The sequence below is a fragment of the Pistacia vera genome, unplaced genomic scaffold (assembly GCF_008641045.1).
Source record: "Pistacia vera cultivar Batoury unplaced genomic scaffold, PisVer_v2 Contig859, whole genome shotgun sequence".
In the NCBI taxonomy this organism is placed as follows: Eukaryota; Viridiplantae; Streptophyta; class Magnoliopsida; order Sapindales; family Anacardiaceae; genus Pistacia; species Pistacia vera.
Window position 1 is genome coordinate 109253 of NW_022196733.1, and position 15003 is coordinate 124255.

Here is a 15003-nt window from a genome sequence, read left to right on the forward strand (position 1 = left end):
TCTGCATGAAGGACTTAGGAGAAACAGCCTACATTCTCGGAATAAAGATCTATTGTGGTAGATTAGGTAGGTTGCTTAGTGTAAGTTAGAGTACATAGACAAGGTACTGAACAGATTCAGTATGGAAGAATCCAAGAAGGGATTTCTTCCGGTGGCACATGGTGTTTATCTCTCTAAGGATATATGTCCTAAACCACACATTGAGAGAGATAGAATGAAGAGGATCCCATATGCTTCGGCAAGTGGATCCATCTTGTATACTCAGATTGACATTTAATGTGCATTAAGCACTTGTAGTGGATATCAATTGAATCAAATGAGTAATGTCATGTTGTATGCTCAGATTGATGTCTCATGTGCATCAAGCACTTGTAGTGGATATTAATCGAATTCAAGTGAGCAATGCCACGTTGTATGCTCAGATTGATGTGTCATGTGCATCAAGCACTTATAGTGGATATCAATCGAATTCAAGTGAGCAATTTCATGTTGTATGCTCGGATTGATGTCTCATGTGCATTAAGCACTTGTAGTGGATATTAATGGGATCCAACTGAGCGATGTCATGTTGTATGCTCTGTAATACCCAAGATGTCAAAGGCATGTTCCCAACTCAAAATAGTCTTTTAGATGCTAATTTTATGTTAAAAAGCATAAAATATAACTAAAGGCAAAATAGTCAATTCAATTGTAACGGTATGAATCAATTCATTTTGCCCTTGGATAAGCATTACAAATGTCAAGGATGAGTAGACTTAATTGCATTTAATGGCATTAATTAAGTAATAATTATGTTTAGTGCCAAATGACCAAAATGCCCTTATATGAAGAATTAAGGACTTATGAGTTATACAATTAAAATAATTGGATCAATAGCATAATTTTGGAAAATTAATGAAATTTTTTCTATAAATGAGAGGAAATTCGTTCAACCCAAAAGAGATATCCTTTCTTGCATTTTCTCTCAAATCTTCCATGAAACAAGCTTTCTCTCTCTAAGTTTTAAAGGAGTTTTGCATAATTTTTCAAGGAGAACAAGACAGGAGCCTTGGATCTTCAAATTGAAGGGTTTAAGGTAAGGAATAAAAGCCCTAGTTTTGATGTGATTTGAAGATTTGAGGTAGATGTAAAGGTATAATGTTATATATGTAGGAATAAGGTGTAAAATAAGATAACGGACAAAGGATTGGGTGGGGGAATTCTTTAAAAAGGTAAGGAAGAACCTCCCATGATTTTAGGAATTATGCTAGGGTTTGTAGATTTTAATGAAACCTTAAATTAAGGTTTTCAGGCATAGAATTAGTTAATGGCAAGTGTAGTTGAACTCATTAATGTTATTGTTGCCTTGAATTCATTATACATGAAGTTATTGCCATTTATGTTTTATGAATTGTTATATTTTAATTGAAGAAATGAATTATTGATGTTGATTGTGGCAAAACTTTTAGTATTTGAGGCCACATGGTGTTAAATGGTTGTTATTAGAAGTGTTGATGTGTTGTTTGTATTAACTTACAATGTTATAGCAATGATGGATGATCATGGGAGTGAGATTTTACACTTCCTTTAAGATGTCAAAGACTATTAAGGGGAGGTTTATTTGATCCATAAGTTGACCTATTGGTGAATTGTCAATAGGAATTGATGTGGCACAGTTTAATAAGAAAAATTTGGATTTGGTAAGTTTAGGGGCTATGTTAAACATGCTTCAGTATTTCGACCATAACTTGAGTTATAAAAATCGAAATGAGATTATTCTTGAAGCACTAGCAATTTAAGACATGGCCTATAACTTTTATGTTTAGGCTAAGAGCTAATTCATTTAGGAAACGGATGGATAATGGCCTGAAGTATAAGCTTCTAGTTATTAAAGTTTAAGATTTAACATAATTAATTCTTATGATTATGAATTGATTATATATTGATGTGATTAAGCCATGTACTAATGTTTACCCATTAGTTAGATGATCTTTGAAAGATATACATGGTCATGGATGCGAATGCATGATTAATGTTATGAAATGGCATGAAGATGCAATGTAATATATGTTTTAAGATAATGAATATGAGCAAGAGGTAATGTAAATAGATTGATAATCCATAGATGAATCAAAAGTGTTAAGCTCACTAAAACATGTATTTACATGCCATAAGATGTTAGAGATGCATATAGACAGGATGGAAAATGAGTAGGCATATCCTCGTATACCGGTTGAGGAAAGATGAATATATGCTTTAGATGCTAAATAAAGCATAAGCACGCCTCTCGGTGATATGAGCTTTAGATGAATTTGAGGCTAGATGATATGAAGTGCTTAAGACACTAAGAAAAGTTCGATCAGCTAGACATTGGATGATTCATATGCATTTAGTTTCATTACATGAGTTATGATGTTATTTACATCATGAGATGATTTGTACTCATGTTAGATGATATTTAAATGTTATGTCATGACATGTGATGTGTATGCACTATGTTTACATACTTATTTGTATGTGTACACTTGATGTTTTATATGACCATGGGGAAGATGATGAAAAGTATATGAGTTAGTAAAGAAAAGGAACCATACTTAGATGCAAAAGAGGTGTGGTATGTGAATGAATGTGTTTGAATGAATGTCAAATAACATAATTGGTATTAAATGGATCATTCCTTACTGAGCAATTAGCGCTCACCCTTTCATGTTTGAATGTTTTACAAGTAATTCAGAAGCGAGGGATGCTGGAGACGGCAAGGCTATGCATGAGGGGAGATAATTTATTGTCATCCTGACGTTTTATCTTGATGTAAATAATGTAAATGACAAATGTTTTTTAAACACCTTTTTGAAGCTTCCACCACATGAATGAAAATAGCATTAATATGTTTTGATTGATTGATGCTCAAATGAATTTAAGTTTTTATTTTTATTTTTGAATGTGCAAATTTTGATCCTACGATACATCTTATAGTAATGTTTCGGACATTATTATCATTCTTGCACAGGTTTTCTAAATACAACTCGTTCCTAAGACATGAATTCTCTAGATTCTCATAAAGGGATATTCAAAGGGTACTTGACTGGGGAGCGGTTTTACATGCTTAGACTGATATCTCATGTGCGTTAAGCACATGCAGAAGATATTAATCGGATCCAAAGGAGCAATGTGATGATATGTACTTAGATTGATCTCTTATGTGCATTCTGCACTTATAGAAGATATCAGTCAGATCTAAGTGAATGACACTGGATGAGTGTCAATGGACATCCTTAAATACCTAAAATGGATTAAGGATATGTTCTTGGATCATGGAGAGGAAGATGGGCTTACTATAAAAGGATACAGTGATGCTATTTTCCAAACAGATAAAGATGATTTTCGCTTGAAATTTTGTCTCAATAAAGCTGTAGTGAGCTCGAATCAGAGTACTAGAGCGGATTCATCAACTGACGCTAAGTATATCGCATTATTTAATGCAGCCATGTATGCGGTTTGGATCAAGAAGTTCATTACTGAACTTGATGTGGTTCCAAGCATTGCTGATCCAGTAAAGTTCTACTGCGATAGCAATTGAGCTATTGTTGTGGCTAAGGAATCACGGTCTCACCAGTAATCCAACCACTAACTTAGTTGATTCAATCTGATCTATGAGATCGATCAGAAAGCAAATGTGTAGATTTGCAGAATACCTACTAACCCATTGTTGAAGTTTCTGTTGCATCAGAATCATGATGGGCACTTAGGTCATTCGATGTCAAATACATGGATGATTGGCTATGGTGCAAGTGGGAGATTGTTGGAGTAGGTGCCCTAGAGCCAGTCAATTATTGTAGAATTGACTCTTTGTAATAATGTTTATTGATCAATAAAAGCCATTATCTACTAGATCATGTAAATCATAGTTGTATGTATTGATATATGTAACGCCCACATGGAGGTACGTAATTTAATTTATGCTCTTATACCTTTAGTTGATTTTTGCTAAAGTTATTTTGAGAAAATGTGAAGAAAATGCCTTAAACTTGCATTAAGGGTAAAATGGTCTTTTCACTCAAAATTAGTTGAAAAAGTGGGGAGTGAAAAGAGATAGAATTGTGGAGAATGCAATAAAAATGAGGGCATTATGGTAATTGACTAAGGAACATAGATGGAATTTTAAAGAAAGTGCAAGGGCAAAATGGGAAACTAATATATATTTTTATGTTATATCAAGGATTGAAGAGTGAAACCCTAGCCACTCTTCAACCCATTTTCACACCACTTCTCCTCCAAATCCTCTCAATTTCTTAACTTCTTTTTCAAAAGAATTCATAGATTTTGGGTATTTTTTAATGGATTTTCAATCCAAAGCAACTTTAGGTAAGATCCTTGCACTAAGAAGTGATTTTTCATTTTTAAAGTGCTGAATTTTGATGGTTTGTGCTCATAGGATTCAAGAAGAAGAGAGTTTGATCAAAGAAGATTCAAAAGGGGTTGGATTGCTCATATCAAGGTAAGTAAATCCCACCCAAGTTATGATTTGAGAAATCAAGTGTGTAGAGATTTTACATACATGTATATGCTTATGATTTGAGAATTGTTGATGAAATTGATGAATTATTGATGAGTTTGGTGATTATTGATGAAGAGAATTTAGTCATGAGAAGTGGTTCTGGTTGTATGATGATTACTTGAAGTTTGGTTGAAGTTAGAAAGAGTCGAGTAGAATTTTTGGGAGTGTATTGTTTTGGATAGGTTTAGTAATTGTTTAAGGGAGTTTTACTCCAAATATTGGTGGCTTGGGAAATAGATAGAATTATAGTCAAATTAGAGTTTGATTATGCATGCAATATGTTTGATGAAATGTCCAAGAGAAGTGTATGCATGGGTTTTATTCATTTATGAATTGATATGAGTTTGTAGATGGTAGAGAGAAACTTATTTTTATGCTACATGGCATCCTTGCATTTAAACATTAGCATTTAGAAAGAATTATAAGCATGAAACCATCTACATACATACATCTTCATAAGAGCATGAAAAAGCACTAAAATATGGTAAAGAGAAAATAGAAAGAAGTGAGAATATTAAAGATATTCAAATCTGAAATTTTAGTTAAAGAAGTGTGAAAAGATAAAAAGAAGAGAAGGTTGTTGCGATGGGGAGCCCGTGAGTGACAGAGTCCCACATGCACGCCGCCTTTAGTGAGCAGCCTCAGAATTCAGAAAGAAGAATTGTACAGTCCGTTAAAAGTGCGTGTAGATGAGGACTGTACCCAGAATTAGAGAATTCACTCACACGGCCAAGGATCAAAATCCATGCCTCAACCGAGTCCGATCGGCAAGAAAATAAATAATATAGAGAAAAGAAATAAAGAATAAGAAACATAATAAGAAAACAGAATAAGAAAAATAGAAAAGAAAATGCATAATCTATGCATTTGTGCATTTGCATCATAAATATGCATAATACCATGCTCATTAACGTGAGTAGGGAAAAATTAGAAAATTGAGAGAAAAACAGTGAGCAAACAGAGAAAGGATGAGAAAGAATAGAGAAAGAACAGAGAGAAGAACGGAGAAAGAATAAATAATACTCAGGAAATGAATTGTAAGGAAAGAAAATTCAGGATTTAATCAATGGAGAGAGAAGGGTAGCATAGCGGGTTTGCTTACTGAGCAATTAGTGCTCACTCCGGTGTTTTCAATGTTTTTGCAGGTAATAGGTGAGTGGCGGTCACTCGGAATGTCACGCAGTGGAAGGGATTGGGCTACACTGTCAAGTTGCTATTTTGAGTATATTTTGTAAATATTTGTATATAAAGAAAAATTAAATATGGGCCCATACTTTATTACTCATTTATATGTGTATTTTCTTATATATATTTTTAATGAGTTTTATTAATTATTTTAGGAGTATACTATCTAGAAAGAAAGTATTATAATATATGTCCTTAGGATGATAGAACCATGACAAGGGTATCAAGTGTTTCAAATCTTGATAGTGAGAACCCTATAAGCACATATGGTGGCCATTCTAGAAATGTCCGTAGCCCCAGTATTATTCTGGCCAAGGACACAGATAGTACGGTAAGGCTGTCATAGTGTTGAATGACCTTGTCGAAAGGCAGTGACTAATCTCACCTGTCAAGGTTGTTTGCTGACAACCTGGTGCAACACATGGGTGCTTACTATAGGCAAGTTCACCGGACTGACCCACCAAAGGAGTCCATATAGATGGTAACCCCTGTGTCTATGGAACAAATCCTCTAACGAATGGTGGTGCATGTGATCCTTATACTTGAGATCACTGAAGCATCTTGTGCACTGATTGGTGTAGTTTGAACTAGCCCAACACAATTCTATTCAGAGTTGTCAATACGGTAGTGATTGGCTGCATCGAGGAGTGTATCAAGACTATGGTAGATCGATAGAGAATTCATCACTTCCGAGTATGGGAGAAGTTATCTCATGGCGCAATTTAGTTAATGACAATGACAGTAAATCTGTGATCATAGTGGGATTAAGTTGTTGCTCAATCTAATTTATTATTCCGGTCGTTGGTCTAGTAACTGAATATAAATATATCAAGGATAACTGAGGTTGACACTATTTCTATGCCTTGGTCTCGATGAGATAACAGATGATGAAAGGTTTTGATTACACGGTAACCATTTCGTTAACAGATAGTTATTTGGCTGAATCCGAATCTATCGAGTGGCCATGATGCCTTGCTAGGGGCCGATCTTAGTCTGTGTGTATTGAGACGATTGATTGGTGTCAATGTGATACTACTCACTGTCGGTATGATGAGGAGCCTACGGGTCACACACTAAAGAGACAGTTTAAGGATGGTTAACTATGGAAGGGTATTTTCATCTTTTGGATGAAAGGGCATATTGATAATTTTGCTATGTAATTAAATTTACTAAGGTTGTAGCTTGTGTCCAATTTTGTTGGAATAATTAAGCAAAATTACGAGTTTAATTATTGAAGTTAATATCAATATTTAATTAAATAATTAAACAGGGACCTATGAGCGATTCCACCTAAGTTTGGGTTGTTGCTAAACTTTGGGGGTAGAATTGATATTTGGCTTCTCTATATGAAGAAAAGCAAAATAGGTTTTCAGGGATTCTCATTCATTTTGTCCGTGGGAGTGAATTTGAGAGAGAAATATTTTCTCTTCTCTTCTTTTCTTTTTCAATCTTTCTTCCAAACCTTGAAACCTTAAAGTCAAGGATTGGTTCTAGCAAAACCAATCTTTGGTCTCTGTTGTATTGTCTTCATGTGGAAAACATGAGTTCGGTCCTATACTTGGATCGGTAGCGAGATCGCGTTCAGAGATATTGACAGAGCCTCTAAACGTTGGTATGATCTGATCCTTGTTTGGTTTTATGTTATTTCAATTTAAGCATGTAAAATATATACATATCAGACCCTGATCTTGGGTTATTCAGAGTAATCGACGGGAAAAAATTTTGTTTTCCTCTATGTTTACCCCGTCGATTTACTTACAGTTAATGAAGGCTATATTCAAGTCAAGATGATGAAGGGCTCAAGTTCAAGCAAGTATGAGGTAGGTGAAGTTATTTGGGTAGCCAAAGATGCTATTCTCTCGGGCTGTTTTATTGGTAATCAAGAAGAGAGTGTGAAGTTGTGTGATGGGAAGGAAAAGGCTCTTATTTCTTCTATGCACCTTATGGACAGCTGTGTTAGTGGGGTGGATAAATCGGGTAAGGGGAATGAACCTCTTAGCAATAGTTCTCTTGCTATGGAAAGTGGGGTGAGTAAAATTGAAGTGTCGGTTGAACCAAAGGCTTCTTCTAATAGCTTCGAAGATAAACCTGTTGGTGTCGGGAAGAGGGGTGTGTGGAGTAATATTCTTTTTTTCAAAAAGGGCTAAGGTTTCTTTTGAGTTTATCAACCCAAAATTGAGCAATGAGGGTGCCAATCTTAGAGTAACTATTTCAACCGAAGTTACGGTTGAAGGAGTTGATAAGTGGAACAATTGCATTGTTGGTTTTTTCCTTGGAAAAAGATGTTTTACTTTATTGTTAAGAATTTTGTAGACAAGAATTGGAAGCGGTTTAGTGTTGTGGAGGTGATTTCCTTTGGGCATGGGGGATGCATTTTCAAGTTCTTGGATGAGCGGACAAAATTGGAGGTGTTGGAGAGTGGTCCATGCGTTATAGGAGGTCAGCTATTATTCTTGAAGCAATGGTGTCCAAACTTGATCTCGGGTATGAATGGAGTGACTAGAGTGCCCATTTGGGCAAAATTCCATGGAGTTCCCCTTGAGTATTGGACCCCTAAGGGTTTGAGTCACATTGCAAGTGTTGTGGGAGTGCCCCTATACATGGATATAATAACCAAATATGGTGCAAGGCTTGATTTTGCTAAGGTTTGTCTAGAGATGGATTCTTCTTCGGATTTTAAGGAGTCCTTTGAGTTAAAGTTACCAAATGGGGAGATAGCTAGTATAAAGGTGGAGTATTCGTGGAAACCCTTTACTTGTGCATGGTGCAAAACCTTTGGGCATGCCTAAAGAATTTTTCAATTAGCTCCTAAGGAAACCGACCCTTTGCTACCCAAAAAGCCGACTACTTCTCATGTGGAAGAACGGAAACAAAATGCCACTGAGAAGAATATAAGTGGTCCCTGAGAAGTGAGTAAGGAGAGTTGTGTGGGTGTGAACCATTTTGCGGTGCTTTTCAAAAAGGGTGAGGAAATGAGTAATGTGGCCAATGAGGGAGAGAGGATTGGTGTTAATGGTATTGAGGTTGGGCTAGAGAGTGAAAATGAGGGTGGTGCAACGGCTTTGGGTAAGGAAGCCATGAATGCTAATGATGATGAGAAGGGAAAAAGAGATGTAGATGATGGGTGTGGTACTAATATGGATGGAATGTGTAAAATAGGTGAGAGAAACATTGAGAAGGGGAGCATGGAAATTCGAAGGGATATAAGTCATGAGGGGGATATAGACCATGGGGAACTCACACCTCCTAGAGAAGTCAAATTGGAAAACATACTCTTTATAAATGCATTACTAATATCATTGCAACTAGAATTAAGAGTTGCTTGCCTCTTTTTATCTATCGAGCCCAAGCTACTTTTATTGGGGATCGAAGGATTGGGGATAATATTCGTTTGTATCAAGAGCTGGTTCATCACTACAGTAGACCTTTGGCCAAGGAGAAAAGATGTACTTTGAAGATTGATTTGATGAAGGCCTATGATTTAGTTAATTGGGAGTTTCTTATCCAAGTCCTCAAGCTTTTTGGTTTCCCTAGCACTTTAATTAATTGGATTGAGTAATGTATTACTTCTCCCAAGTTTTTAGCAGTTATTAATGGTGAGCTTGTGGGTTTCTTTGGAAGTTCTAAAGCCTAAAACAAGGGGATCCCCTCTCCCCCTATCTTTTTGTTATTGTGATGGAGGTTCATTCTCGGTTATTAAATCAAGTGGCGGTAAACCCAACTTTCAAGTTCCATTGGAGATGCAAAAAATTGGAGCTGACTCACTTTTGCTTTGCAAATGATCTTATGCTTTTTGGCAAAGCTAATGGTAATTCCTTATTCCTCCTCATTAATATTTTATGTACTTTTGAATAATGGTTGGGCTTGAAAGCTAATCCGAGAAAAAGCTATATCTTCCTTTCCGGGTGATTTGTGATGAGAAAAGAGAGTTGTTGAGAGATGTTGGCTTTACCTAGGGAAAACTTCCATAAGATATCTAAGAATTCCCCTTCTTACCTCTAAGTTAGCCTATGGGGAATGCTCCCCCTTTTAGATAAAATTTTGGCAAGAATCTCCTCTTGGAAAAGTAGGTTTTTACCCTATGCGAGGAGGGCTATCCTTATTAAGTCCATTCTTTGGAGTTTTCAAATCTATTGGGCTTCCCTTTCTTCCTTCCAAAGTCCATAAAGAAATTGATGCTCACTTAAGGGCCTTTTTTTGGTTCGGGGTTGATTTGAAAAGACAAAAGGCTAGAATATCTCGGGATGAAATTTGTGTGCCTATAAATCAAGGTGGTCTTGGCTTTGTGAAATCTAAGGAGTGGAATATTGCGGCTACTCAAAAGCATATTTGGAACCTTTGCAACCATAGAAAACATAATGTTTGGGTTCAATGGGTTCGGGTTTATCTCTTGAGGAATAGGAGTTTATGGGAAATCAAAACGCCCAATGATTGCACTTGGTCATGGAAACATTCTCAATCTTAGGAATTTCGCTAGGGTAAAAATTAAAAGCATGATTGGGAATGGTAAAACTACTTCTCTTTGGTTTGATGATTGGCACCCCAAGGGCCCTTTGATTTGTAAGTATGGAAATAGAATTATGTCCGATGTAGGATTCCCAAAGATGCCATGGTGAGTGTTGTGATTGATGGTTGTAATTTGATGTGGCCGGTTGCAAATTCTTGGGATCTTATGGATATGAGGAATTCATTAAATTTTTCTCCTTCCAATGATGATGATACAGTGGTTTGGACTCCTTCGCCCTCGAGTATGTTCTCTAACAAATTGGCTTTGGAGGAAATTAGAGGGAGAAGACCAATGGTTGATTGGAGGGATTTGGTGTGGTTTCAGAAAGCCATTCCTAAACACTCAATGATCTTGTGGATGGCAATCAAAGGAAGACTCCCTACAAAGGAAAAACTATTGAGGCATGGGATTATTTCTTAAGCTAATTGTTGCTTTTGTAATTTTGGTATGGAAAATCTTGATCATCGCTTCTTTAATTGCTCTTTCACTAAAACCATTTGGTGTAATATAATCAAGCTTTGTTAGATATGGGTTATTCTACTAAAACTTGGCATGATTGTATACACCACTTGACAATGAGATGGAAAGGTAAAAAAAACTGATCAAATACATGATTGGCAAACTTTGTTTGGGGACTATGGTCTATTGGGTTTGGAGGGAAAAAAATAGTAGAATGTTTGGGAATGAGTGTCAAGATGCCCAAACTATCATCGATACTATCAAATGTGTGGTGAGAGATAAAGCAATGGACATCAAGAACTTCAAAGCCTCCAATAGCATCATGAAATTGGTGGATTTTTGGGGCCTTCCAAAAACCATTTTCAAAGCCATTTCCCATCATTCTATCCCCATTGGTGATTTGAGAAGGACGAATGATGCTTCTTAAAGCTTGGATGTGGTTGGTTTCCTCATTGATGGGTGAAGACTTGTTCTTGTTTATTGGTTGTATTTTCTTTATTTATCCCGATTGTTATTGCTATTTTTTGTTTGTTTACCTAACCCAGTGGGTGTCCTGCGGTTCGCTGAGTTCCTTTGCAAAAAGTTTTGTATACTCCTCTTGTATCCTTATCTTTCTTGGTAAGATTAAGATAGGGCCACAAGACGATTTTTTTTTTGCCATAAATCGGCTTGCTTTCTTTTGTTCCCTATCTCTCGACATGTCCTGATATAGGCTGATCGCCTTTTATTAGGCCTATGTATATTTTTTCCCTTTTTTTTTAATAAATTTATTTACTTAACCAAAAAAAAAAAAAAATGTAGAAGTATTCAATGCATATCCATTGTAATAACTAATGGCAAGTAAAAGGGTGGGTTAGGGAGATATTGTATTTTTTTTTCATTTACTTCAATTTTTATAAATTAATTAGTTACTTCAATATATATGCAGATATATCAAGCATCTTGTTATATTTCATATATTATTATATAATAAAATACAATGTTATAATATACAATACTATACTTAATACAACGTACTAAACATGGCTCACATGTCAATGGAATTGACTATTGAGGAGACAAGTATGCACACCCAATTGGTTTATTAGAGATAAATTTAAGTGATTGAGTCAGATTGTTTGTACAAAAATGAAGATGTGCCAATTATTTTAATATTTATTATTTGAATAAAATATATTCTATTATTCTCCTTAACTGGTTCCTTCAATTATTTAAACTTTATTCATTAAATTTTTAATTAATTAAATAATAATAAAATAAGCTGATGTGGGCTACTATTGTTAAAGTTGTTAATGTTTTGATTTGTTTTAAGTAGTTTGTTACTGATTTGTTTGTATTCCCTATTAATAAGGGACGTGCTATTTAGTTTGATCTATTCTTTAGTCATTGACTACGTCTTTAGGATTGATAAACGTGGGTTGCATTCAGTTCTGTTTTAGTTATCTTTGTAAGGCTATTTATAAGCCAATAAGTCTTTGTTCAAGGAATAAGATAATTCTCCCGATTCTTGCTTTCAATACACAAGTCTCTTAACATTTGGTATCAGAGCTCCATCACTAGGCCTGACCGAAACTTGAGAAGCAGTAGTCTTCTAAGCATGTAGTTGTAAAGATGGCAACTGAAAGTAGCTTTGTGCAACTAGCAATTCCAAAGCTTGATGGACACTATGATCACTGGTGTATGCTCATGGAGAATTTTCTGCGCTCGAAGGAATATTGGAGTTTGATAGAGCAAGGGATCCCTACAGCAGAAGCAAGGGCAGAACTCACTGAAGGTCAGAAGAAGATGATTGACGATGCAAAACTGAAAGATCTGAAGACTAAGAATTATCTCTTCCAAGCCATTGATCGATCAGTCTTAGAGACCATTCTGAACAAGGATACAGCAAAGAGCATTTGAGACTCCTTGAAGCAAAAGTACCAAGGGATGGCACGGATGCAACGTGCACAACAACAAGCTCTTCGAAAGGAATTTGAGGTGCTCAACATGAAGGTAGGGGAATCTGTGAATGAGTACTTTGCTTGAACCCTTACTATAGCCAACAAGATGAGGGTTCATGGTGAGAAGATGGAGGATATTGTGGTCATTGAAAAGATTCTGAGATCTATGACTCATAAATTCGACTATGTTGTGTGCTCTATTGAGTAGTCTAATGATCTAGACACCTTATCCATTGATGTGCTACAAAGCAGTCTTCTAGTGCATGAACAACGCATGAATGGCCATGTTGTGGAAGAACAAGCATTGAAGGTTACTTACGAAGATCAATCAAGAGAAAGACGACGAGGTCGTGGTAGATTTAGAGGAAGAGGACAAGGGAGAGGCAGACAAAGCTTGACAAGTCTACCACTGAGTGCTACTATTGCCATAAGCTTGGACATTTTCAATATGAATGTCCAAACAAGGAGACAGAGACAAAGGCATACTATGCAGAAGCTAGTGAAGAAATGTTGTTAATGGCATGTGTAGATGTCGAGGAAGCTAGTAAAGAGGAGTTATGGTTTCTTGACTCATGTTGCAGCAACCATATGTGTGGCAAGAAGGAGCTTTTCTCTAGGCTTGATGAAATTTTCAGCACTTCTGTAAAGTTGGGAGACAATTCAAGCATGGTTGTGATAGGAAAAGGAAATACACGAATGCTGGTGAATGGAATTATGCAGGTCATCACTGAGGTGTTTTATGTTTCAGGATTGAAGAATAATTTGCCAAGTGTGGGACAGCTGCAAGAGAAGCGGCTTACAATTCTCATACAACTTGGGAAATGTAAGATTTATCATCCTGAAAGAGGATTAATCATGGTGACTACAATGTCCTCAAACAGAATGTTCATCTTGCCTACTCAGAAATAGCTAAGAGAAGAAATATGCTTTTCTTCTCTGATCAAACTCGGTTTTGGCACTTTAGATATGGACATTTAAGCTTCAATGGCTTGAAAACTCTTCAGCAAAAAGGAATGGTGAATGGACTGCCACAATTTCAAGCTCCTTCGAAGGTATGTGAAGACTGTTTGGTAGGAAAACAACGAAGAGATCCATTTCCAAAAGAAAGCACATGGAGGGCTTCTCAAATTCTTGAACTAGTGCATGCCGACATCTGTGGACCAGTCAACCCCACTTCAAATAACAAGAAAAGGTACCTGTCACTTTCATTGATGATTTTAGCCGCAAAACTTGGGTTTATTTCTCAGTAGAGAAGTCAAAAGCTTTCATCACTTTAAAGAATTATAAGAGTCGTGTTGAGAAAGAAACTAGTTCATATATAAGATGCCTTCGCACTGATCGTGGAGGTGAATTCACATCACACGAGTTCACAGATTTTTGTAAGGAAAATGGCATACGTAGACAACTGATAGCTGCATATACTCCACTACAGAACGGTATTGTAGAGAGAAAGAACCAAACTATTATGAATATGGTTCGAAGCATGCTTTTAGGAAGAAAGATTCCAAAAACTTTCTGGCCTAAAGCAGTCAATTGGGCTGTCTATGTTCTGAATAGAAGTCCAATTGAAATAATAATAATAATAATTAAAATATAAATAGGACTATTTGGGTTGGTGCCCAAGCCTATTCCATTATGGAATAGGTGTGCAACACTTTGTGAATTAAAAAAACAATTCATTCATTCACATTTAATTAAAAACTCCAGCCCCCTTTTTCTCTCTTCCCACGCCAGTTTACATTTGGGTTGAATCAAATATCACTTGGTTCATGTTCTTGTAAGTAATTGATCTACTATACGTAGCGGAAAACAAAAATTCAATCGGTAAATTAATTACCTTTATTTGCCTAGATTCGAGTATAGATTATACCGTTTACATGTTTATAAACAAAAATATGTATAAAGTAAATCCATTCAAGGATTAAAATACTTACGTACGTTTGGAGAAGTCATTACAATGCAAGCCAATCCTTTCATCATCTATTATCTCATCAAGGCCAAGGCATAGAAGTAGTGTCAACCTCGGAGATCCTTGGTATCTCGATATTCAGTTATTGGACTAACAACCATAATAGATTGAATTGAGCTACAACTCAATCCCATTGTGGCCATAGATTTAATGTCGTTGCCATCTACTAAATTACTCAGTGAGATAATTTCTCCAGTACCCGGAGTGATGAATCCTCTGTTGATCCACCGTAGTCTAGATACACTCCTTGATGTAGCCAATCACTACCATATTGATAGCTCTAAGTAGAACTATGTTGGGCAAGTGTCAAACTACACCAATCGGTGCACCAGGCGCTCCAATGATCTCAAGTCTAAGGATCAAATGCACCACCATTCGTTAGAGGATTTATTCCATAGACACTAGG

The 15003-nt window shown here is 36.1% G+C and overlaps 2 protein-coding genes across 2 annotated transcripts; both read left to right on the forward strand.

Moving 5' to 3' along the window:
• Nucleotides 1-7509: 7509 nt before the first annotated feature.
• Nucleotides 7510-8511, forward strand: LOC116118762. Its single transcript, XM_031404736.1, has 2 exons — nt 7510-7831; nt 8036-8511. Exons 1-2 carry the CDS (start codon nt 7510-7512, stop codon nt 8509-8511), a joined length of 798 nt encoding a protein of 265 aa, XP_031260596.1.
• Nucleotides 8512-12614: 4103 nt separating this feature from the next.
• On the forward strand, nt 12615-13537 carry LOC116118764. The gene is made up of 3 exons (XM_031404737.1): nt 12615-12680; nt 12837-12938; nt 13094-13537. Exons 1-3 carry the CDS (start codon nt 12615-12617, stop codon nt 13535-13537), a joined length of 612 nt encoding a protein of 203 aa, XP_031260597.1.
• The last annotated feature ends 1466 nt before the right edge of the window (nt 13538-15003 follow it).